At 37.8% G+C, this 27,952-nt stretch overlaps 1 protein-coding gene across 1 annotated transcript; it reads right to left on the reverse strand.

Moving 5' to 3' along the window:
* Positions 1 to 1,228: 1,228 nt before the first annotated feature.
* EDA2R (ectodysplasin A2 receptor) lies at positions 1,229 to 27,952 on the reverse strand. The gene is given in 5 exon segments (XM_070503224.1): positions 1,229 to 1,300; positions 1,303 to 1,548; positions 1,550 to 1,608; positions 4,516 to 4,589; positions 27,882 to 27,952. Coding segments are annotated over 5 exon segments (522 nt in total).

The following is a 27,952-nucleotide window of genomic DNA, read 5'->3' on the forward strand; positions in this document are numbered from 1 at the left end:
ACATTGAGCTTGAATTCACCAGTCATAATTGTTGGGCAGTAGTGAGCTCTCTGACACTGCAAGTATGTCAGCAAGGATAACACAAACACTTGGTGGGGATATTATAAAAGGGACTCAGGCATGGATTGGACAACTTGGAGAGAAAGTTGCACTAGATGACCTAAGGTATCTAGGCTGACTGGTTTTATAGCAGTCTTGGCTTTCATCTACATATTGTTCACCTTTTCTTAGGTAGGATGTAGGGAAGAAGTCATTGGGAAACTTGGACAATATCTTAGCTGGATAATATGGTAATGGGTGCTAAAAGGTAGTTGGTTAGTTGCAAGTTAGGAATCTACCCACCCTTCTGCCTTGTAGTGCCTCATACTACTTGAGCCTTTGAAAAAGTAACCTTGGCTATGGAATAGTCACATTGATAGAATGGGACAAGCTCTGGATTGGAACACCAAAATCTGAGCTTTAGTCCACTGATTTGCTCTATGACTTTGAGCATATCACTTTCCCTCTCTGTGTCTCAGTTCCTGTCTCTATAAAATGAGGCTTTCAAACCCTGTCCTGCTTACCACAATAGGGTGTTATGAAGATCTGATGAATGTAGTGGATGTGGAGGGATGCGTACATTGTGACTGGAGGTGGGTGAGGGGAAGAAAAACTAACATTGTTTAAACATCTTTAATGCATCAGGCACTGTAAAAGGGACTTGCACATACACTTTTCGTTCAGCTCTCACGGGAATTTATGAAGTGAGTAGTACTTTCTACTTTTTACAGATGGAGGACCCAAGGCTCAGAGAGGTGAAGTAACTTACACAAGGTTCACATAGCTATTAAGGAATGGAGGTAGATTTGAAATATAGGGTTGCCAGATGCTAGGAGTTGTATATTTTTCCACTGTGCCATGGTGCTTGTACACCTGAGGGGAGATAGCTGAATATGACTATTAGACAGTGGGGCCCTGAGAGAGCTTGTAAAAGGCCAGAATAGAGAGACTGGTGTCATGTCAACTTGTCCAGTTCCTTGACAACTGTGAGCCCAGAAATGTGATGTCTGACTGACTGGCTCAAAAGATGAGCAACACCACTGTTGCCCCTCCATCTGCCAGTGTTCCTAGCTTGCTGTTCCTCTACACCAAGCCCTGTTGAACAACAGTACTCCAGAGGAGGATTCTTTGGGGGTGGTCTCCAATTTCTGGTCTTTCTGCCCTACCTTTCCAGCTCACCTCAGTAGAGTTAAGGGCTGGGGACTTCAAAAGGCACATTGAGCTCCAGACTTTCTCCAGAGCTTTCAGCTGTGCCCCCACCCCCAAGGTCTCAGCTCCAGTATAGGAGGCAGAGCTGGAAAACTTTTGCAGGTCCAGCTCTGTGCATTTGATGCGAGTGTGGACCCAATAGGAGTGGCTCTCTGAGGTGCAGGAGGCCATGGTAAAAAACTCCTGTGTGGGGAAGTCATGAGTCGAGTTGCAGTCATCATCCAGGTTGGGGTTGAGTGGCTGGGTTTCAAACATGCTTTTACTCAGTGCGGACTCAGGACTGGTCTTCTGGCCAGGTGCTAACATAGAAGAGAGATTCCTCCTCCACTGCCTCGTCAGCCTCAAACTGCAGCAGACATCCTGCAACTTGAAGCAGAAAGCCACTGGGTCACCCAAAGGCAGGGGCTTCTCTCAGTGGGGCATCTGATTCTCAGCACAAGATGGGGAAGGGTCTGGGAGCTAGAGCTCTGTTTTTACTCCGTAGGGACCACAGCACCTAGCACCAGGCTGAGGTGACACAGTTGAGAAACATACTTACATTGGGGTATCCGATTGAGGCTACCTGGTGGCGGATCAGGGAGAAGAGTCAATTTCTCCAGAGAAAGAGAAACCCTTTGTGGGAAGCAGGATTTTGACACGCTCCAAGATGATCTTCATTCCCTTGTGTTATGCCTGTGTATGTTATATGGTGAAAGTCATTTGGCAGATTTAATTAAGACTATAGACCTTAAAATAGAAAGATTATTCTGGATTACCCAAGTGGGCCAGATGTAATCATATGTGTCCTTAAAAGCAGAACAGGAAGGCAGAAGAGTCAGAGAGATGTGATATGAAAATGACTTGACCAACCATTGCTAGCTTTGAAAATGGAAAGATGTCATAAGCTAAAGAATGTGGGCGGTCTCTAGAAACTAGGAATGGCCCTTAGCTGACAGTCACCAAGGAAATGGGACCTTAGCCCTATAATTGAAAGAAACTGAATTCCTCCATCTTCTTGAATAATCTAGGAAGTGAATTCTCCCCTGGAGCTTAAAGAAAATAATGTGGCCCTGCCAGCACCTTGATTTTGGCCTTGTGAGACTCTAAGCAGAAATCCAGCTGAGCCTACCAAGCTTTTGACCTATGGAAATGATGGGATAATAAATAGATGTCATTTTAAGCCCTTAAATTTGTGATGACTTGTTATGACGGTGATAGAAAAGTAATAGTCCTTCATGCATAAGTCTGATTCAACATCAGGTTACAAACTGAAAGCCTATGGGGTGTGTATTTGTTTCACCTCCACATCATAGCTGTGGTTTTGGTTTTTGTTAGAACTCATTGCCAGAGCTTAAAACTATGTCATACAAAATTCCAGATTTTTGGCTTCTCTTGAAAATTCAGAAGATCTTGAAATACTGAATATTCTCACATGGTAACAAACAGCTGGAGCTTAATGGTAGATTCCCCTTTAGATAGGGGATGAACTTTTCAATTTGCCACAGATCCTATTCCTCTCTGTTGCATCTTATTGGATCTAATTCACATATTAATCTCACCTATACAACCCTAGTATGCATGTAAGTCAGTGATTCCTAATAAACACCTTCCCGAAACGAGAAAATTTCTAACTCTCTTTCCCCTATGGAGATCCTGAGGGATCTGTCTGCCCTCATATCCCCAGAGAAAGGTACTGAATCATTATCTTGAGGACACAGGATGAGCAGAGAAGGGTTATTCATTTCTCATCTCCTGAGGCAGGAGGAGGGAAACAGGCAGCTCTCAGATGTTGCCTTATCTTCTGTCTGGGCCCTGAACCCCAAATGCTTCATTGCCCGCATTTCATGCCCATGCCCATGGAATGGGCAACAGCACTTATATGAGAAACTGGCCTTCAAGGTCAGAGATGGATGGTCTACCCTGAGCCACAACGTTTCAGGAGCCACTAAAGTGTAGAAGAGAGAGAAGTAGAGTTTGAGAAGGATCATAAAGGGACAACAGTGTTCCCTCAGCTCCCTGCAGCCGACAAAATGCTAGATTAACTTCCCCTCAAGGCAGAGGTATGGCAAAACATATCTTCTAGGCTTTTTGAATATCATCTGGCAGACCCTACAGCCAAACTGACCAAGGCAGATCTATATAAGAAGGATCTTACTACACAAATAGAGTTTAAAAAAAAGTTATGCTGTTTTGGGCCCGGTATACAGTGGCCTGAGGAAGAATACTGAGCACTCATGTATATAGTACTTTATGCTCCCCCTTCCTTATTAAATTAACTCCATTCATTAGCCTGGGTTCCTGTTTTGATGTCTCTGCCTAGCTCTCAGTTCTCTTGATGGCAATGAAGTTGCACTGAGCCTCAGTACAATTGGCTAGAGTTATAACCCCTTGCCCAGTCCTGGCAAGCCACTATCCCACCTCCTCCATCTTTGCCTTCAGTGACCTGGACTTTCTGTTCCATCTTGGCTAATGGCTGGAGTTTTACTGAAAACAGATCACAATGTTACTCCTGATTTTAAATACGACCTTCCATCTGGAATTTCACATGACCATCACCTATGGGCTGAGCCAGGCCCCTTTGGGTATCATTATTGTTTGGGGTAAAAAGTCTAGGTTTGCCAACTCCTGTGGACACTGGGCTCTCAGTTACCCACATTTTGGATGTTACCATACTGATAAAAGTTGCCTAAGACCTCACCTACTTTTATTACAGTCATATCTCAAATCCAGCCAGCCTTCCTCCATTTCTGATATGTTCCAGAATCTATACCTATCAGTAGAAATGAAGAATTGGAAAAGAACTAAGAAACCAATAAATCAAATTCCATCTCTTATTTTAAAGATCAGGGAGAAAGAGGCTCAAAGAAACTAGATGACTTGTCTAAAGTTGCACAGTGATTTAGAGGTAAATTTAGAACCTAGGTCTCCAGAATTCCTTTCCCAAGGATTTTCCAGTGATGTTATGTTCCTTTATGAATCCCTGTATGTTAATGAACCAGGTCCCATAAACTAGCAGGTTTGGTCTTGGTCATCTCTGAAGTCCAGTGCTTTCTATTGCCACCTCCAAATAGTCCACTCCTGGGATTTTTCAGCACTGTAGGGAAGGCCCATTATCTCTCAACCCCAGAAAATTTCTCTCTTTTGATAATTAGGGCCTTGCTCGTGATTCATGTAATACGTGAAGCAGCTATTCTTACCATGCTGGAAATGTCTGTTAAAGAACTGCTTGCAGTAGAAGAACAAGAGCCCCAGGAAAGCCAGGGTAAACACCATGAGGAAACTGCTCACCAGTGCAACAAGTGTGGCCTTCTGAGGGGGAACCGTGGGTACATCTGCCTCCACTAAGCTCAACAGGAAGGCACCTGTGAGACAAGAAAGTGGGGGAGGTCAGTCAGTGTGGGCAGTCAATAATCACCCTGACACTGGGCCTGGACTTCTTCAGGACATTGCCTCTACCTAGAGCCTTCCTCAATTAGGCCTGCTAACCTGGTTTTACTTCTTTGTAGAGCAGGCTAAAGTATGAAGAACAAAGCAGAGGAACTCATATACTGCCATATAAATTAGTACAATTATTTGAAGATACACATATCCTATGGTCTCTCCATGTTACATCTAGTTATATAACCTAGAAAATGGAAACAAACTAAGATGTTCATCAGTATGGCACAGGATAAATAAGTCATGGTATAATCCTATGATGTAATATTATAATATATCGCTTAAAATAAAAGACCTGTGTGGATCAATACAAATAACCCAGAGGGGAAAAGCAAATTTTAGAAAGAGAGTGTATACCTTGATATTTATATAAAACATAAAATAATAACATATCTTGCCTATAAATATATACATACACCATAAAAGAATACAAATATTAAAACACAGGTGGAGAGTATGGCAGAGTCATAGTGGGAGTGGAAGTAATGTGTCTTACTTGCAGACTGAAGTAGATAAGATGTAGTATGTTTCTTCCATTGCCTCTCCTGTCCCTTAACCTGGAAGCTACATGGTCTAGATGGTATAGTCACAATATGGAAGAAGGTCTTTGCATAGTGAAAAATAAACTTTTATTGTATTAAGTCACTGACATTTGTGTGTTTGTTACTGTAGCATAGCCTACCAACAAGATACATACAATTTTGTGATAGTGGTTGCCTCTAGGGAGAGGAGCAAAAAGAGAATTCCATTAAACCTGTGAAATCTTTGTTCCTTTTAAAAAAATCTGAAGCAAATATGCAAAATGTTAAGATTTATTAATTCTGGAGGTTAACTGAGCATTTTTAATTTTTTTTGCATTTTAAATATTTCTACATATTTGAAATATTTCATGATTTAACAAAATCAATAATTTAAAATGAATAAGTAGACATATGTAGATAGATAATGATAGATAGACAGACAGATAAATGGATAGTGATATGGGCATAGATTCGATCCTACTACTTCATTCAGGCTTTTACTAGTCCCAAGCACTAGGGACTCCTATAAACCTCATATAATCATCATCATCATCATCATCATCCAGAATTGTACAAATGTTATAAATTATAAAGTGCTTTATAAATCTCGTATTTCATCAGACCTAGACAACCATCACATAATGTATGAGGAACAATGATTTATATATTTTTTCAGATGAAGGAAATGAGGTTCAATGAGTTTCTATGATTTGCAGAGGGTTACACAGTTACACAATACATTGTGAAACCAGGATTCAAATTTAACTGATTCCTTTGCCAATCTACAAGAAGGACTATGAGGGGGTAGAGGAAGACTTTACTACCCCATCTTGCTGCTACCCATTGGGTTGGGGAGGAAAGGACAGAAAAGAACTGGATACACACACTGAACCTCAGAGGTGGGGATTTGCTTCATGCATGGAATGCACCCTTGGTCCTGCAGGCCTCCAATGCATGTCTTTTGGTGGAATCTTTGGTCAGAGTAATAAGGAAAGGCAAGATGATTAAACAAACAATGCACTTGGACTGGTCCTTCCTGAAACCATAGGTAGCTTGTAAAAGTCTTGCCCTTCTGACAGCCAGAACCTACCACCACCCCTAATAAGTTCTCTGTCTCTATGTCTGTTTCTGACTTAGAGTCCCAGGCACTCCACAATTTTGCCTGTTCACCATACCCTATAGCCAAAAGGGGGAATAGTCTTACAAGGGAGGGGAGCAGTGTTTTGACACCAACTGCTTCCTAATTTCTTTTAGGTTTGCAGTGAGATTTATCTTGAATCTTGGGCTTGGGCTAAGCATGCCAGCATGATGAAAAAGCTGTTAGGTACTTATCTGTGGCAGACCATGTACTAAACACTTTACGGGGGGATCTTGGGAAGACACTGCTACTTCCTCATGAGAACTTAAACTTATCATGATATGGACAGAGTACTTCAGCTAGGCTCTTAGAGGTAAGGATGAGAGAGACCTCCAAGGGCTATGGAAGGCCCAGAAGACTTTGGCCTCATACAGTGGGCTAACCTGGAAACACAGTCCCCACAGACAGCATTAGAGGTAGCTGTGCAATTGACCTTCAGGACATGATTGATGACAGCACAGGTGATACAAGTCTGACATCTGTGGTGGCCCCAGCTGCTTTTCTATCTGTGGGCAGGGGAGGCTGTGAGGTAGGCATCTCCACCTTCTCCATAACCACAATCCTGTAGAGAGATGGGAGTCATTAATATTGCTCTACAGGAACTTTGAGAGAGGATCAGTTATGGGACAAGTGGACACTACATAGTGTAGTATTTTACAAACTTCAAGTTGCAACCCATTACCAAGTTATGAAATCAATTTACTAGCTTGCAACCAGCATTGAAAATTGAAATAAGAGAAAATAAAATAACAACATCAAATATCAGAGTGCACAGCATGTACTAAAGATAGGTATTTATATCAGTCAGCATAGACTAGGCTATGCTATGGCAAAAAGCAAACTCTAAATCTCGGTATCTTCAAAGAAGAAAAGTTTACTTCTCACTCACACTGTTTGCCTACTAGAGCTTTCCTGGGGGCTGTGCTTTACATTATCCTCACTGGGATACCCGGGGTGACAGAAGCTTCATTTTTGTGCTTCTATGATTGGAGCATAAAGGAAAAGAAAACATTATGAACTGTGCGCTGCCTCTTAAAGTTTTTCTCCAGAAATGACTGATTTCACTTGGCTAACCTGTCCTTGACCACACATATCACCTGTTCATTAATAACTATGAGAGTAAAAGAAAGTGCAATTCTACAATATGCTTGAAAGTGGGGAGCTGGAAATACTTGACAAATAGCTGTAATCACCACCTACCTCAGTATTGTTTTGTGAAACTTTTACAGATAAAATATAGGTAAGTATGTGTTTGGTTGTGATGAAAATTTATTTCTTACTCTTGGTCAGTGGTCAAAAATGTTTGAATGCCGGCGGAGCAAAATGGCAGGTGAGCTGACCTGGGGCTCTCTCCCCTCCAAACTACAACAAAGGATTGGAAAAACTGAATTTCAGCCAATAATCCTAATGCCAGACTGTCACAGAACTACAGAAACAAAACCACAGAGGATGGAGATGTTGCAGCCGGCCTCGGAAGAGCTGGAACGGGGTAGGAGAGAACTTCGCTCCCTCCTCTAGAGACCGGGGTCACTGCTGAGGGTGTGGGAATGAGCAGGGGAGGGGTCGCATGACTGGGGATTGTCCAAGACTCCCGCCGCCAGTGTAGTGGAAACCCACTGACAGGGGAAAGCTTCCGTGCACGGGGACCTCATCATGCCAGGGCCCTGGGAGACCACAGAACGGTAGCGGATCAGAATCCAGATCGGCGCACGAGAAAAAGCTCACCTCCTCCCTGCCGACCACGCTTTGTGCTGCCATCTTGCCCAAAGGCAGAGAGCTCAGAACTCGCAGCTCTCGATCCCCATCTAGTGGCAACAGGCTGTAACTGCAACCGACTACAACCATCATGTGCAAAAACCGCTGCTCTACCATTCAGCAATTTATAAAAGCTCCAGACCAGAAGAAAAACAATAAAAATACAGAATTAAGTCCTGAGGACTTGCAAATAGGTAAACTAAGTGAAAATGAGTGCAGAGTAGCTATCATCAAAAAACTCAATGAGGTAGAGGGAAAGATAGAGAAACAAGTCAATGAGTTCTGGAGTTACTTCACAAAAGAGATTGAAATTATAAAGAAGAATCAAACAGAAATACTAGAGATGAAAAATATGATGGATAAGATGAAACAGAATACAGATTCCCTGAATGCCCATGTAGACACCATAGAGGAGAAAATTAGCATAATCGAAGATAGACAGGCTGAATGGCTCCAGACAGAAGAAGAAAGAGAGCTAAGGATTAAAATGAATGAGGAAAGTATCAGAGAGATAGAAGATTCAATGAGGAGAATGAATTTGAGGATCATAGGAATTCCTGAGAACGTGGAAAAGGAAAATGGAGCAAAAAGTGTGCTTAAGGAAATTATAGAAGAGAACTTCTAAGATCTAGGGATTGAGGGAGAAATGTGTGTGGAGGAAGCTTTCAGATCTCCTAGATTTGTCAATGTAAAAAGACCTACTGCAAGGCACATAGTAGTAAATATGGCAAAAATGAAAGACAAAGAAAGAATACACAGAGCAGCAAGACAGAAGAAAATAACCTACAAGGGAACTCCTATCAGACTCTCAGCAGATTTCTCTACAGAAACCTTACAAGCTAGGAGAGAATGGAGTGACATATTCAAAACTTTAAAGGATAAAAATCTTCAGCCAAGAATACTCTATCCAGCAAAAATATCCGTTAGATATGAGGGAGAAATTAAATCTTTTCCAGGCAAACAAAAGTTAAGGGAATTTGTAACCAAAAGTCCCACACTACAAGAAATCCTCAAGAAGGCTCTCATACCTGAAAAAAGAAAAAAAAGGAGAAAGGGGTCACAAACCACAGAGTAGGGAGACAGATAGATAGAACCAGAATAGGATAGCAAATATTCAACTATAGCATTAGGATAAAGGTAAGGAAACCACCAAAGTAAAGACGATCTTATCACTCTGACTACAGACTCATAACATGAGTTGAAATAAGAGATGAAAATAATAATTTAGGAGGGGAAGAGGAAAGGAACTTAATCAGTCTAGGCCAAGTAAGTAAGAGACCACCAGAGAATAGACTATACTATACATGAGATTCTAAATACAAACTTCATGGTAGCCACTAAACTAAAAAACAGAACAGAGACACAAAACATAAATAAGGAAAAATCTAAGAAACCTAGCATAATAAATTGCAGATGTCAATGGGTAGGCTAAAACACACAGGAAGAGAAACAAAGGTAATGCAGGAAAACCAGATAACAAGTGACAGAATGACAGCATTAAGCCACATGTATCAATAATCGCCCTCAATGTAAACGGATTGAACTCTCCAATAAAAAGACACAGAGAGGCAAAATGAATTAAAGAACAAGATCCAACAATTTGTTGCCTCCAGGAAACACATCCTCAGCCCCAAGGACAAACACAGGCTCAGAGTGAAGGGGTGGAAGACAATATTTCATGCTAATAGCAAGCAAAAGAAAGCAGGTGTTGCAGTACTTATATCAGACAAAACGGATTTCAAAATAAGGCAGGTAAAGAGAGACAAAGAGGGGCAATATATAATGATCAAAGGGACACTGCATCAAGAAGAAATAACGCTTATAAACATCTATGCACCCAACACAGGAGCACCAAAGTTCATAAAGCAACTATTAACAAACCTAAAAGAAGATATCAAAAATAACACAATAATAGTAGGGGAACCTAAACACCCCACTCGCATCAATGGACAAATCATCCAGACAGAAAATCAACAAGGAAATAGTGGAGCTAAACGAATAACCAAAGCAATTGGACTTACTAGACATATACAGAACACTTCATCCAAAAGCTGCAGAATACACATTCTTCTCAAGCACGCACAGAACATTCTCAAGGAAAGACCATATGTTGGGAAACAAGGCAAGCCTCTACAAATTTTAAAAAATTGGAATAATAACAAGTGTCTTCTCCGATCATAATGCTATAAGGCTAGAAATTAATTAAATGAAAAAAGCTGATAAAGGCACAAGGATGTGGAGACTAAGCAATACGCTACTGAACAAGCAATGGATCATTGAAGAAATTAAAGAATAAATTAAAAAATACCTGGAGACAAAGGAAAAAGATAACATGCCATACCAACTCATATGGCATACAGCAAAAGCCGTATTGAGGAAAACTCATTGCAATACAGACACATCTTAACAAACAAGAAAAATCCCAAATAAGCAATCTTAAACTAGACCTAACCGAATTAGAGAAAGAAGAACAAAGCTCAAAGTCAACAGAAGGAGAGAAATATTAAAAATCAGAGCAGAAATAAATGCTATTGAAACGAAAAAGGCAGTAGAAAGGATCAATGAAACAAAGAGCTGGTTCTTTGAGAAGATAAATAAAATTGACAAACCCCTAGCCAGACTTACAAAGAAAACAAGGGAGAAAGCTCAAATAATCAAAATCAGAAATGAAAGAGGAGAAATAACAACAGACTCCACAGAAATACAATGGATTATAAGAGAATACTATGAAAAATTATGTGCCAACAAAATGGATAACCTAGAGGAAATGGATAAATTCTTGGACTCCTACAATCTCCCAAAGCTCACTCAAGAAGAAGCACACAATTTGAACAGACCAATCACAAGGAAAGAGACTGAAACAGCAATCAAAAACATCCCAAAGAATAAAACCCCAGGACCAGATGGCTTTCTTGTGGAATTCTACCAAACTTTCAGAGAGGATTTCATAACTATCCTTTTCAAGCTATTCGAAAAAATTAGGGAGGATGGAACACTTCCTAACACATTCTACGAGGCCAACATCACACTGATACCAAAGCCTGACAAGGTGACCACGAAAAAAGAGAACTACAGACCAATATTGCTGATGAACATAGATGCAAAAATTCTAAACAAAATTCTGGCAACCAGAATTCAGCAATTCATCAAAAGGATCATACATCATGATCAAGTGGGATTCATACCAGGGACACAGGGATGGTTCAACGTCCACAAATCAAACAATGTGACACACCACATCAACAAACTGAGGAATAAAAACCACATGATCATCTCAATAGATGCAGAGAAAGCATTCAACAAGATCCAACAGCCATTTATGACAAAAACTCTGAACAAAATGGGGATAGAAGGAAAAACCTCAACATAATAAAGGCCATATATGACAAACCCACAGCCAACATCATACTCAATGGGCAAAAACTGAGCGCCATCCCCCCGAAATAAGGAACGAGACAAGGATGCCCTCTATCACCACTCTTATTTAACATAGTACTGGAGGTCCTGGCCAGAGCAATCAGGCAAGAAAAAGGAATCAGATGAATCCAAATAGGGAGGGAAGAAGTGAAACTCTCACTGTTTGCAGATGACATGATCTTATATATAGAAAACCCCAAAGAATCCATTGGAAAACTCTTAGAAGTAATCAATAACTACAGCAAAGTTGCAGGGTATAAGATTAATTTACATAAATCAGTAGCATTTCCATGTGCTAATAACAAACTAACAGAAAAAGAACTCAAGAACACAATACCTTTCACAATCAATACAAAAAGAATAAAATCCCTCAGGGTGAATTTAACTAAGGAATTGAAAGACCTATACAATGAAAATTACAAGGCCTTTCTGAGAGAATTGGATGATGACATAAGGAGATGGAAAGACATTCCATGTACGTGGATTGGAAGAATAAACATAGTGAAAATGTCTGTTCTACCTAAAGCAATTTACAGATTCAATGCTATCCCAATCAGAATCCCAATGACATTCTGTACAGAATTACAAAAAAGAATCCTAAAGTTCATATGTGGCAAAAAAAGACTCCAAATTGCTAAAGCAATCCTGAGAAAAAAAGAACAAAACGGGAGACATCACAATCCCTGACTTGAAAACATACTACAAAGCTACAGTAATCAAAACAGCATGGTACTGCTACAAAAACAGGTGCACAGGTCAATGGAACAGAATTGAAAGTCCAGAAATAAAACCACACATCTATGGACAGCTTATCTCTGACAAAGGAGCTGAGGGCATACAATGGAGAAAAGAAAGTCTTTTCAACAAATGGTGCTGGGTAAACTGGAAAGCCATATGTAAAATAATGAAAATTGACCATTCTTTCTCACCATTCACCAAAATAAACTCAAAATGGATCAAAGACCTAAAGGTGAGACCTGAAACCATAAGGCTACTAGAAGAAAACGTAGGCAGTACACTCTTTGACATGTGTATTAAAAGAATCTTTTCAGACACCATGTCTTCTCGGAGAAGGGAAACAATAGAAAGAATAAACAAATGGGACTTCATCAGACTAAAGAGCTTCTTCAAGGCAAATGAAAACAGGATTGAAACAAAAAAACAACCCACTAACTGGGAAAAAATATTTGCAAGTCATATCTCTGACAAAGGCTTAATATCCATAATATGTAAAGAACTCACACAACTCAACAACAAAAAATCAAACAACCCGATTAAAAAGTGGGCTGGAGACATGAACAGACATTTCTCCAAAGAAGATATATGGATGGCAAATAGGCACGTGAAAAGATGTTCATCATCGCTGATCATCAGGGGAATGCAAATCAAAACTACACTAAGATATCACTTTACACCCCTTAGAATGACAAAAATATCTAAAACTAATAGTAGCAAATGTTGGAGAGGTTGTGGAGAAAAAGGAACCCTCATACACTGCTGGTGGGAATGCAAACTGGTGCAGCCACTATGGAAAACAGTATGGAGATTCCTCAAAAAATTAAAAATAGAACTACCGTATGACCCAGCTATCCCACTACTGGGTATCTACCCAAAGAGCTTGAAGTCAGCAATTCCAAAAGTCCTATGCACCCCAATGTTTATTGCAGCATTATTTACAATAGCCAAGACATGGAAGCAACCAAAGTGCCCATCAACAGATGACTGGATAAAGAAGATGTGGTATATATATACAATGGAATACTACTTAGCCGTAAAACAGAGCAAAATCGTCCCATTTGCAACAACATGGATGGACCTTGAGGGAATTATGTTAAGTGAAATAAGCCAGATAGAGAAGGACAATCTCTGTATGACTCCACTCATATGAGGAATTTAAAAATGTAGACAAAGAGACCAGATTAGTGGCTACCAGGGGAAAGGGGGGGTGGGGTCTGGGCACAAAGGGAGAAGTGGTGCATCTACAACACGACTGACAAACAATAATGTACTACTGAAATTTCACAAGATTGTAACCTATCATTAACTCAATAAAAAAAAAAATTTGAATGCCAATGGTGTAGAGGAGAGATGAGTGATCCAGCTGGCTGTTGTTTCAGGTTTAATATTGACTCAGTGTGACTCTGGCCAACTCCTTTCCATTTCTGGGCATCAGAGGCCCCAACATCTGAGGAGATTGAAATAGATGGTCTCTAAATATTTTTCCATCTCTGACACTCTAACCTGGGAACAAGGCTCCTGCCTGATATGTCATAGCTCTTTCTCAAAGACACAACTCTAGTTATCAAAGGATATTAGCTATTTGTTAGTTGTGGCAGAAGCTGACTGGTTGTTCACCAAACTCATTCTTTTTTCTCCTGGAAATATCACTAGCTGAAATTCCCTAACCCCAGGGCAGTTAGGTGGGTCTATGTGCCTAATTTCTATCCAATGGAATATGAGTAAATTGATGTATGCCTGTCCCAGGCCTGGCCACAAAACTGCCTGTTTTTTTCTTTATACTTATTTTATATGTAAAATCTCCTTAATTTTCTTTATACTTTAATTTTATGGTTCATAGGGACCCCCAAGGAGATGCTGAAATCAATATACTAAAAATGACAGGGGACATCAGGAAAATGGAAGAGGTGGCAGCTCCAATCTCTCATTTCCTCACAGAAACAGAAATGCAAGCAGAAATTCTCAGACTCAATGTTTCAGAACTCTGGAAAACAGTTAAAAACTTACAGCAATGAAGCAAATGCTGACTCAAGAAAAAGGCAATTTGAAAATGATGGGAAGATTTTGTGCGATTTTTACTTTCCATTACTGCACCCTTCTTCACAGAGCAGCACTGGTCCTAAAGTGGAGGCAGTCTTAAAGTAGCAGGAGCCTGTGTTCCTAGTGTGAGACCCTCATCCCTAGTTCCAGAGTGCTGAGCAAAACTTACTCACAAATTATTGTGTATGTCTGTTCTAACTTGTCTGGGGCCTGAAGGATAGATACCAGGTTCTCACCTCTGTTTCACTCAATTCAGAATGTAGACTGAAAAAGGAGTGGATATTAGTTAAAAAATGTTACAAAGAAAACTAAAAAACCACAGATGCCTGGGCAAGAAGTTGGATAAAGACACACAATAGACTGCATAAATCCAGGAGCAAACCTGAGAAAGATTCTTTGGGAAATTAGGACATTCAAAAGCATCCATGTTCATTGCAACATTACTCACAACAGCCAGAGCATGGAAACAACCTAAGAGTGTCAACAGATGAATGGATAGAGAAAATGTGAGATATATTCAGTCTTAAAAAAAGAAGGAAATTCTGCCATTTGCCATAATGTAGATGAACCTGGAGGACATTATGCTAAGTAAAATAAGCCAGACAGAAAAAGACAAATACTGCATAGCATCACTTATATATAGAATCTAAAAAGGAAAAAAAAAGTCAAAGTCATAGAAAAGAGAGTAGAATGGTGGTTACCAGAAAGTAGAATGTTAGCAGAAATAGGGAGAGGCTGATAAAAGAATACAAAGTTTTAGTTATACGATGAATCAGGTCTGAGGATCTAATGTATAACATGATGACTATAGTTGAAAATACTGTACTGTACAATTGAAATTTCATAAGGGCAGAACTTAAGTGTCTCATCAAAAAAAGGGTAAATATGTGAGGTGATGAATGTGTTAATTCAACAGTGAATCCTTTCACAATGTATACGTATGTCAAATCATCATATTGCACACTTTAAATATATTACAATTTTATTTGTCAATTATACCTATATAAAGCTGAAAAAATAAATAAAATTATAAATAATACTACGTGAATTTTGTGAAAATTGTAGTTTGTGTCAATGTTCACTTTATTCCATATCGTCGTCTTATTGTTTCCCTACTCTTTGTTGAAAAGGCTATCTATTGGTAATTAAAAACTACACTCTTGAACAACCAATGGGTCAAAGAAAAAAATCAGAAGGGAAACTAGAAATTACTTAAAGATTAATAAAAATAAAAACACAACATATCAAAATTTATGGGATACAGCAAAGGCAGTAGTATTCAGAGGTAAAGTTATACCTGTAAATGCCTACATTAAAAAAGAAAAAAAATCTCAAGTTAATAATCTAACTTTACACCTCAAGGAACTTGAAAAGAAGAGCAAACTAAACCCAAAGCTAGCAGGAGGAAGGAAATAGTAAAGATTAGAGTGGAGATAGAGAGTAGAAAAATAATAGAATCAATGAAATAAAAAGTTGATTCTTTGAAAAGTTCAACAAAGTTGGCAATCCTTTAGCTATACTGACAAAGGAAAAAGGGAGAAAATGCAAATAACTAAAATCAGAAATGCAAGTGGAGATATTACTACCAACCTTATAGAAATGAAAAAGGATTATAAAAGAGTATTATGAACAATTATACACCAACAAATTAGACAATCTAGATAAAATAAACAAATTACCAGAAATCCACAAATGGCCTAAGCTGACTCAAGAAGAAATAGGCAATATCAACAGACCAGTAGCAAGTAAAGACAATAAATCAGTAATCATAAACCTCTCAATGAAGAGAAGCCCAAGACCAGATGGCTTTACTGGTGAATGGTGAACCAGTAACATTAAACATTTAAACTACCAAACATTTAAAGAATTAGCACTGATCTTTCTCAAAATCTTCCCAAAAATTAAAGAGGAGGTAACACTTCCTAACTCTTTCTATGAGGCCAGCAATAAACTGATAAAACACCAGACAAAAATCACATCATGAGAAAAGAAAATTACACACCAATATCACTTATGAATATTCATGCAAAAATTGTCCACAAAATGTTAGCACAGTGAATCCTATAACAAATTAAAAGGATTATGCACCAAGTAGGATTTATCACAAGAATGCAAGTGTCATTTGTCATAACAAAATCAATCAATGTAATACATCTCATTAATAAAATGAAAGAAAAAAAAACACCATCATCTCAATTGTCACAGAAAAAGTATTTAACAAAATCCAACACCTTTTCATGTTAAAAACTCTCAGAAAACTAGAAATAAAGGGAAATTTCCTCAACATGATAAAAGACACATATGAAAAACCCACAGTTAACATCATACAGGCATAACTTGTACATATGGTAGGTTCGGTTCCAGACCACTGCAATAAAGCAAATATTGCACTAAAGTGAGTCACATAAATTTTTAGGTTTCCCAGTGCATATGCAAGTCATGTTTACACCATGCTGTAGTCCATTAAGTGTGCAATAGCATTATGTCTAAAAAAATGTACATATCTTAATTAAAAATTATTTCATTGCTAAAAATGCTTATTATCATTTAAGCCTTCAGCAAGTTGTAATATTTCTGCTGGTGGAGAGTCTTGCAAAAATTGTAATGTCTGCGAATCACAACAAAGTGAAGTGCAATAAAACAAGGTATGCCTGTACCCAATGGTAAAAGACTGATATGTTTCCCCCTGTGATCAGAAACAAGAAAAGGATGGCCGTTTTTACCACTGCAATTCAACATTGTACTAGAAGATCTAGTTAGAACTATTTTCAAAAGAAGGAGAAGAAATAAAATGCACTCAAATTGGAAATGAAGAATTAAAACTTTATTTGCAGACGACATGATCCTATGCATAGAAAACTGTAAATATTCCACTTAAAAGTTACTAGAGCTAATAAATTGTTATGGGCTGAATTGTGTCCTACCCTAAAATTCATATATTGAAGCCCTAACTCCTGCTACCTCAGCATGTGACTGTATTTTGGAGATGGGACCTTTCAAGAAAGAAGTTAAAATGTGGTAGTTAGGGTGAGCTCTAATCTAATATGACTGGTGCCCTTATAAGAAGAGATTGGGACAGAGAAAGAGAGACACCAGACACATACAGGCATAGAGAGATGACCATGTGAACATACAGCAATAAGGCAGACATCAGCAAGCCAAGGGCAGAGGCCTCAGTAGAAACCAAAGCTGCCTACACCTTGACCTCAGAATTCTAGCTTCAAGAACTGTGAGAAAATACATTTCTGTGGTTTAAGACACCCAATCTGTCATATTTTGTTGTAGCAGCCCTAGAAAAAGAATACATAAATGAATTCAGAAAAGTTGCAGGTTACACAATCAACACACAAAAATCATTTGTTTCCATACATAAAGAAGAAACAATTCAAAAAGAAAATTAAAATGCAATTACATTTCATAGAATTTAAACGAATAAAATACCTGGGAATAAATTTAACCAGGGAAGTGAGAGGATTATACACTAAAAACTACAAAACGTCTCTGAAAGAAATTAAATATGACATAAATAAACGGAAAGACATCTTGTGTTCATGTATAGGAAGACTTAAAATTGCTAAGATGTCAATGCTACTGAAAGTCGTGTGTAGATTCAACACAATTCTTGTTGAAATTTTATCACCTTTCTTGAAGAAATGGAAAGTCCTATTCTCAAATTCATAGGGAATTGCAAGGGGCCCCAAATAGTCAAAACGATCTTGAAAGAGAAGAAAAAATTTGGAGAACTTATACTACCCTATTTAAAAAATTACTACAAAGCTACATTAATCAAAACAGTCTGATTCCACTATATTGGACATATAAACCAATAGAATAGAGTTGAGAGTCCAAGAATAAACCCATACATCTTTGGCCAATTAATTTTTGGAAAGAGTTCCAAGTCCATTCAATGAGAAAAAGACAATCTCTGACAAATGGTGCTGGGATAACTGGATTTCTACATGCAAAAGTATGAAGTTAAAATGAATAAATGTCCTAAATATAAGAGTTAAATCCATAAAACTTTTAGAATAAAACATGGGAGTAAATATTTATGACCTTGGATTTGACAATGGATCCTTAGACATGACATCAAAAACAGAAGCAACAACAAAAAAATGGATATATTGGACTTCATAAAAAATAGAAAAACTTGTGTTCATCAAAGAATCTTCTCCAAAGAAGATATACAAATGTCTAATAAACACATGAAAAGATGCTCAATGTCATTAGTCATTAGGGAAATGCAAATCAAAACCATAGTGAGATAGCAATTCATACCCACTAGGATGGCTTGTAGGATATTTTTGAGAATATGAAACAAAAACAAGTGTTGGCGAGGATGTGGAGGAATTGGAATCCTTGTACATTGCTGCTAGAAATGTAAAATGGTACAGCTGTTGAGAAAAACAGTTTTGTCATTCCTCAAAAAGCTAAACATAGAATTACTATATAACCCAGCAGTTCCACTCCTAATTATATGCCCAAAAGAATTGAAAGCAAGTATTCAAATACATACTTGTATACCAATGTTCATTGCAGCATTATTCACAATAGCCAAATGGTGGAAACAACCTAAGTGTCCATCAACAGATGAATGGATACACAAAATATGATATATACATTCAATGGAATATTATTCAACAGTGAAAAGGATGAAGTACTGATACATGCTACAACATGAATGAACATTGAAAACATTATGCTATGTGTAATAAGCCAGATACAAATGGAAAAATACTGTATGATTCCACTTATATGAAATATCTAGACTAAGCAAATCCGTAGACACAGAAAGTAAAATAACAGTTATACACAGGGCTAGGGGAAGGTGTGATTGGGGGACTTCTTACTTTATGAAGACAGAGTTTCTGTTTGGGGTGATGAAAAAGTCTTGGAACTAGATAGTGGTGATGGCTGTACAATATTGTAAATGTGATTAATGCCACTGAACCACACACTTAAAATGGCAAAAATTTATGTTTTATATTTTACCACAACTTTAAAAATTAATAATTCAATGTACCAAACCCATTGAATTATACTCTTTAAATGGGTAAATTATATGATATGTGAACTATATTTCAATAACACAGTTAAGAAAATGGCAGAACCTCCATAAGTCTGGGTCCCTGAATGACAGAGAAGAATCCTCCCATTCCCCATCATTGTTTGGGGTTTACTAGAGTTAGAAATGAACCTCTAATTTTTTATATCACTAAATTTTTGGTATAAATCTGTTACAGGAACTAACTAGAGCAATACCAGATAAGCTGTACTTTCCAAGGGGTTGGAAAAAGAGAGCATCAGACAGCTACTAACTACTCCTACTAGTCTCTCCCACTGCTTGCTCAATTTGGCCTTAGTCAATGCCTTACAGCTCCACTTTCAATGATCCCATCCATAAAAACCTGACTCTGCTGGATACCAGGCATCTGACAGGCCCCATAGTTTGGGGTTATCTGACATGAGCACTGGCCATTTTATTCATGATCTGGGTTTCTCAGGAAGGCAAGGGTCTTCTTGGAGCCTCCGCTACATTATATGCAGCATTGGAGTGGTGATGGATGCCATATTTGTTTTACAGGGCATACTTAGGATCAAAGTAATAGAAAATACAGTGTAGTGATACAAAGCCCTGTTTCCAGGGTCAAGGATACCTAGCTACAACTCCCATCTTTACCACTGATCAGCCATGTGACCTCAGGCAAGTTACTAGGTCTGAATTTTCTTGTGAGTCAAATTGGAGATAATGCTACCTAACTTATAGAGTTGTTAAGATTAAATGAGCTGACAAAATGAACAAAAGGAGCACCTTAAATCAATGGGGAAAAGTTGTCCTTTTTAATGGGTCATTTTGGATAACCGGATAGCCATGTGAAAAACAATAAAATTTGATCCATTTCTCACACTATACACCAGAAAAAATTCCAAATGGGTCCAAGATTTTAAATATAAAAATTGAAAGCCTGCAGGTAACTGAAAGAAAATATAAGTGAATTGCTCTTTAATCTAGGAGTAATCTTTATTAACTATAACTCAAAGTCCAGAAACAATATGACAGAGAGAGATGAATTTAATTTACTTACATAAAAATTCAAAAGAAGTTTTGCAGTGTGAGACATTTATAAGCAAAATAAAAAGACAAATGAAAAACTGGGGAAAATATTTGCATCTTATACCACAGATGAAAGATTAATATCCTTAATATATAGAACTGGTAAAAATAAGAAAACAACAACCCTATAGAAAGCTAAACATAAACTTCACAGAAAAAGAAACATAGATGGTTCTTAGGCAGATGAAAGATGCTCAATCTTACTCATAATGAGGGAAATGAAATATAAAACAATATTGATGTGCCATTTTTTACTTATTAGATTGACAAAAATCCAGAAATTTGACAACATGCTCTGTTGGTAAGGCTGTGAGGACATATTGGTGGTGGTGATACAAAATGGCAGAGGCCTTATGGAGGAGAATTTGGCGATATCTAATAAAATTACATAAGCATTTACAGTTTAACTCACTTCTAGAAATCTATACCACAGATACAATGGCAACAATACAAAAAGGTGCAGGCATGAGGCTACTCATTGCAGTACTATTTGTAATAGCAAAATTGTCCATCAAGAGGATACTGGTTGAATGACTGTGGAAGATATACAATGGAGTATTTTGGAGGTGTGAAAAGGAATGAGGACTATTTATATATAATGCAATGGAAGGATCTCCTACACATACTAAGTGAAAAAAAAAAAACAAGATAGAAAAAAGTATGCTGTATTTATCTAAAAAGGATGAGGTGAACTTGGTTCAAGTACACACACACACACAAACGTACACTTCTGCTTGTATTCCAAAAAGAAATAATAGAAGAATAAGCCATAAAACTAAAAATTAGAAAAAATAGGGAGGAAGGAAATTACCTATAAGGGGAAGGAAGGAATAAGTTGGATGGGACAAGGAAGGAAGTGAGAATTTTTGAATATTCTTTGTTTTCTAGATTTGACTTTGGAGGAATGTAAATATTTTACATAATTATGAAACAAGCTTAAATTGAAAATAAAGCAATCTAAAAATTTAAATGAAACAATTTAAACTAAAATGAATGAGAGAGAGTATGTGCGTCTGTGTGTATGTGTGAGTGTGTGTGTGTAATATGCTGTCATCATGCCTGGCACATAGGAAGTCCTCAATGACCATTAGGTATTATTCTTACAGGAGGCAAGTTTTTTATATCAAGAGCACTAGAATCAGAAGACCCGATCCTGACTCCTTGCTTGTTGACTTGCTAGAGAAGCTTATGATGGGAGAGAGCTAGCTAGCATTTACTGAGAATCAACCATGTGTCAGGCACGCCTCTTCATTTTCTTCATTAATTCAGAAAATATTTATTGAGCAACTACTATGTGCCATGATGCTATTCTGGATGTTGTGACTAAATAACTGAATCAATCAGACAAAATTCCCTGCCCTCATGGGCTTATATTCTTGTTTATTCTCCATGAAACTCTGTAAGGTATGCAGTATCATCTATGTTTCACAAATAAGCAAACTTGAGACATAAATGATTGTGTCACAACAATGACCCAGGCTGAGAAGCCTCTTCCCTGTGGCCCTGAGACTCTTCATCCACAACCAGAGACACCAGGCTGTAAGGCTTACTTTCAAGGGGAATCTTTGTTCTGTGGGTCTGAGACTCTTCTCCCTGGCTTAGAAACAGGTGGCCATGGTGCACTGGTAAGTGATATTCTACCACAACAAGTGATCTGCCCTGGGAAGTGCTCTTCCTCTCCACAACTCAGAGACTTCCTTCCTCTAATCAGGATGTGCCAGTGATGTGGCCCATGGAAATTCCTTCACTCCTCAGGCAGCACCAGCAAAGAGTAGTGAGAGCCACAGCAGCACCAGATAAACCACACAGACCAAAATCATAACATAAAGGCCCTGAAAATTAAATTGTCAATAGAACCATACTCACAAAAATAGGCCAGGATCTGTTGCTAAGCCTAAACAAAATGCCCAAGACATAAAAAATAAAATCTCCCATCATAACAAGAATCAGGAAAATCACAACATCAATGAGAAAAGGCAATCAACTGACACCAATACTTAGAAGAATCAGATGTTGGAATGATCTGATAAGGATTTTAAAGCAGCCATTATAAAATGCTTCAACAAGGGGCTAGCCCCATGGCTGAGTGGTTAAACTTCCCTGTGCTCTGCTTCAGCGGCCTGGGTTCGAGGGTTCGGATCCTGGGCGCAGACCTACTCCACTCATCGGCCAAGCTGTGGAAGCATCCCACATACAAAATAGGGGAAGATTGGCACAGATGTTAGCTCAAGGCTAATCTTCCTCAAGCAAAAACAAAAGAAGAAGATTGGCAAAGGATGTTAGCTCAGGGCAAATATTCCTCACCAAAAAAAAGGCTTCAACAAGCAATTACAAATTATTTTGAAACAAAATAAAAGCTAGAAAATCTCAACCAAGAAATAGCCATTGTAAAAATACATAATTTCAGATAAAATTATAAAAATACAAATGGAAATAAAAACATTCACGAGATGAGCTCAGTAGTAGAGAGGAGATGACAGATGATAGAATCACTTATCTTCAGGACAGAACAATAGAATTTATGCCATCTGAACAAGGCAGAGAAAATAGACTAAAATTAAAATGAGTAAAGCCTCATGGACCTGTGGGACAATAACAAAAGATCAAACAACTATATCAACCAAATATCATCCAAGTCTGATGAAAATAATATGTGTCTGAAAAAATTTTCATAATAAGAAAGGCTAAGAACTTCACAAATTTGGCAAAAGACCTATAGATTCAAGAGGATGAGCAAATCCAAAATAGAACAAATTCAAAGAAATGTACACTAATACACATTATATTGAAACTTCTGAAAACTAAAGATAAAGAAAAAATCTTGGAAATAGCCAGAAAGAAATGACATTACCTAAAGACAACACCAATTGAAGTGACAGTAGGTTTCTCTCTGAAGCCAAAGAATCCAGAGGGAAGTGGCCAACATTTTTCAAGTGCTAGAAGGAAAGAACTGTTACAAGTGTAAATTCTATATACAGTGAATGAAGGGAATGAAGGGAAAATAAAGACATTCTAAGAGAAAGGAAAACTAAAAGAATTTGTTGCTTGTAGATCTACCCTTAAAGAATGGCTAAAGAATGGAGTTCTTCAAACAGAAAGAAAATTTCAAACAGGAAAGAAATTAAAAAATGATAAAAGAAGGAATTTTGGAGCATCAGGAAGGAATAAACAACAATGGAAGAGCAAAAATAAACTCTCTTTTTCATGAGTTTTATAAATTGTGTTTAATGATTAAAAGAAAAATCACAACACTATCTGATACTCAAGACAATGATATTTAAACGTAGGGGAAGTAAAGGAATCTAAATGGAAGTAATGTTTCCATACTTTGCTTGAAATGGTGAAATACTGATCCCGGTACAGTGTTGAGTCACATGTGTATATTGTAATACGCAGAATGACCTCTAATAAAGCTATGCAAAAACACTACAAATAAATCAAGATGGGATCTAAAAAAAATGCGCAAGTAAACACAAGAATGTAAGAAAAGACAAGCAGAGATACAAGAAACAGAAAATAAACAAAAATAGTAGACCTAAGCTCTAATGTATCAATAATTACCTTAAATATAATGGTCTGAGCACACCAATTAAAAGCAGAGATTGGCATAGTGGATAAAAATAAATACTATCAAACTGTTTTCCATAATAATTTCTTGAATAAATGGAAGAAGTATTTCTTAAGAAATTAAAAAACAAATTATCATGAAAAACTTTTATTGAGAGCCTCTTTCCTAATTAGGAGGAAAAGGAAATTATTTTGAATAATCAAGGCCCCCAAAATTCTTTTGCTACTAATCAGTTTTATAACCAGAAAAGTATTGATCCTCTTAATTAATTTTACCAAGCTAGTACAATTCTGATACAAATTTTGATGCTGATAGTGCTATAAGAATATTTATTTATTATAAATGAAATATTATAAAACATAAAAAGGTATTTAACTCAAAACCACAAACAAAAATGGTTTATCCTGGGAATACAAGATATTTTAATTTTTGGAATTTATTAATACATGTCATCTAATTAATATATCAAGGGAAAACGTGTAATAGTCAAGAGATGATGATAAAATGAAACAAAATTCAAAACTATCTCTGACTTAAGAATCTTATACATTATACAAAAGACTTAAATAATATTCCATATTCTGGTATATGTCTTTCTACTCAAGTGCATTGCTTGATTAAAGAATGAACAATAAACAATGAATAAAACAGAAAAAGAAGCAATCAGAAACAGTTCACAAAACTGGAAATGCAAATGAACAAATAAACACAAAAAAGTTGATGTTTTTCCCTATCAAATACAAAAAATAGTTTAAAAAATTATCACAAAGTTCTCATAAATTAGCAATTTAATGTTTCAAAGGAAAGCATAAAATTAATAGATGATAGAAACATGAATTCTTCATATGTGCTCAGGCTTCTAAGATATAAGAATTCCATGTACTGTTGAAAATTAATTGTAATGGAAATTATTTTTAAAAATTCACAAATGTTATCTGCTAATATATTGCAAGAATATTAAAGTTGTATGCATTATTTAGCTTGGTAATTACACTTCTAGAATATATATTGAGGAAATAGTGTTGATTTTCTGTAAAAATTTATTTACAGTGATGTTTACAATTCATGTAAGTGAACTTTAAAACTAAACAAAAGCAACAATAAAAAACATGGGGCTGGGGCAGGCCCCATGGCCGAGTGGTTAAGTTTGTGTGCTCAGCTTTGGCGGCCCAGGGTTTTGCTGGTTTGGATCCTGGGCACGCAGACATGGCACCGCTCATCAGGCGATGCTGAGGCAGCATCCCACCTAGCACCACCAGAGGCACTCACGACTGGAATATACAACTATGCAATGGGGGGCTTTGGGCAGAAGAAGAAGAAAAAAAGAAGATTGGAAACAGATGTTAGCTCAGGTGCCAATCTTTAAAAAAAAAACACCAGGCTGTGTCAGATGCTTTTAGTTACTTGTCTGAAAGTCATTGCCCATTTTCTTCCTTACTAATAGAACATTGATTTCATTCTGGGTGGCAAGATGACCAGCCTCAAGAACTGATTTTTGATTGTTCTGAGTCATTCATGGCAATCCCATTCCTGTTTGTGAGATACTTCTTTCCTAGCCTCCCTTGCAGTTTAGAGATACTTATAGCACCTAGTTCTGGCACATTAGATATAAGGGGAAATCTGCTGAGGAGCTTATAGGAAAGTACTTCTTCCCTAATAAAAGTCAAGCTACTTTGTCCCTCCCCTTCTTCCTGATTTTGACTACGGTGTGAAGATGTGATGATTTGCGTTGTGGCAACTGAGGGGCCACAAGCATGAGGACAAAATAGGTGAAGGATAAAAAGAGCCTGGGTCCTTGATGACATTGTTGATCTGCTCAACCAGCCACAAGGCTCCCTACCTCCAGGCGTTACATAAATAAATGTGTTTGTAGCTCAAGTCACTCTCAAGTTTTATGTTACTTTTAACTTAGTACATTCTAATTGAGTCAGAGATGAACTAATTTGCCCACAGCAAGGCTGGAGCTCACACCCATGTGTATCTGTCTCGTGTTTATTTTTACTGAGTCATTGTGACTTTGAGCAAGTCACACATCCTCTTTGAGTTTTAATTTCCTCATCTAAAATGAGATTAATAATACCTTCTTGATGGGACTATAAGCCAAATGAGATAACGCACATGAGAGCTCTTTATAAAGTACAGACTGCTATACAAGTACAAGCTGTTTATATATAAAGCTTCTGCAGGAGCACTATATTGCAATTCATTCATGTTCTCTGAGCTTTCTAATGGTGCTGAAATAAATGGCAACCGGAGACATATCTAGACAAATGTATATTTCATCATGGGCCACTTTTTGAGAGTTTGGTAAAAGCAGTTTGACAGCTGGAAAGATCTATTTTTCTCCCTTGGAGAAGTTCAGGTTTGTAAATACAAATGGCTTTAAAGGTAATGGCCATGTACACGACAGGAACATTTGTAAGAGATTGTTCTTATGGGAGTGTCAAGACTTTTTATCATGAAGATCAATGAGATATTTAGAAAAGATTTTGTCAATCCAAGCAGCTTATTTCATTGGATCTATCCTAATGTCCAGCATGACCTAATCTCTGATGACCTTTCCTTGGTCTTGCGATCCCTTACCAACCATGTGGGCACCAGATCATGGTACAGAATTTTATGAGTAGAGAGTTAAATTTAGAGTTAATGATGTATCTGTTGCTATGAAATAGGGAGGTAGGAAGGAGTTGCGCTAAATAATTGCCATATTTTCTTTCATTCAGAAGATCATGTCATTCTCCTACCCAAAACCCTCCAAAGGGTTCCTGGTGCACTTAAAGAGAAAATGAAAATTCTCACCATCTCCACATGATTTGGCCCATACCTCTGTCTGTGACCTCACTGAGTACCACTCACCCTCTCACTCACCATACATCAGCGGCACTAATCTTCTTCCTCTTTCTTGAACATGTCTGCTTCATTCCCACCTTGGGACTCTGCACTTGCTGTATCCTCTCCCCAGAAGGTGCCTCCTTAGAGAGACTTTCTCATGCTACCTGATCTATAGTAGCCACCCAATAACTCTATATTGGATCACCACAATATAATTCTTGTCATACCTTCATATCTAAAGTCTTCATTTATCTATGTGTGTAACTTGTTTGTTGTTTGTTTCACTAATTAAAATGTAAGGTCCACGAGGGCAAATATTTTTGTCTGTTTTGCCATATCCACAGTGTCTATAACAATGTCTGCCACTTTGGAGGTATTCAATAAGTGATTGCTGAGTTAATGAACAAATGTATAAAATAAGATGTGTGTGTGTGTGTGTGTGTGTGTGTGTGAAGAAAACATCTGCTAGCTGTCTGCTTCCAGCCTTTGTGGCCCCTAATGTACTTCAAATTTAACACCACCCCCAGGTTCTTGGACCAACAGTGGCCTGAAGCAGGAACAATTAAGCAGCTTCAGCTTTGCAAACCAGGGATGAGCCTTGCCGGTCATTTTGTTCTGACCCTTACCAGTAATTGGGATTCTAGACCCTCCCTAGTTCCTCATCACTGAATCCTCCCTTGCGCAGCTTCCTTAGTGGCCTAGTCCTTCTAAGACATAGACAACACTTCAGCTTTCAGTTCTGTCTTTCCCATTCCCAAGACCTGATATCTGGATCCTGAACTCCAAGTAGATGGGCTCTGCTTTTGTTGGCAGATTTCCCTAATACCAAACAGTCTTCCTAGGCCTTTGCATTCCATGTCTCCTCTTGAGATACCCCATTATCTCATGGAATTGTCCCCTGACCCTGATTCTGCCAGGTTGACTTCTTGCTGGAGCTGTGACTGTTATTGTCATAATCTTTGGATTCCACATTTTGCCTGCCGAACTGGATTAGCTAAAGGAGGGGTTGACTCTCCTAATCTTGGACAGTCTCAGTTGCCAGGTTGGTTCCTAAGATGTAACAGAAATAAGTATCCTGACCAAGAGACTTACCTTGGAGAGCTCTTGTCCAGACCCACACAGTTGGCAGGTGACACAGTGTCCCCATTGGTCCCAGTACTCAT

The sequence above is a fragment of the Equus asinus genome, chromosome X (genome assembly GCF_041296235.1).
Source record: "Equus asinus isolate D_3611 breed Donkey chromosome X, EquAss-T2T_v2, whole genome shotgun sequence".
In the NCBI taxonomy this organism is placed as follows: Eukaryota; Metazoa; Chordata; class Mammalia; order Perissodactyla; family Equidae; genus Equus; species Equus asinus.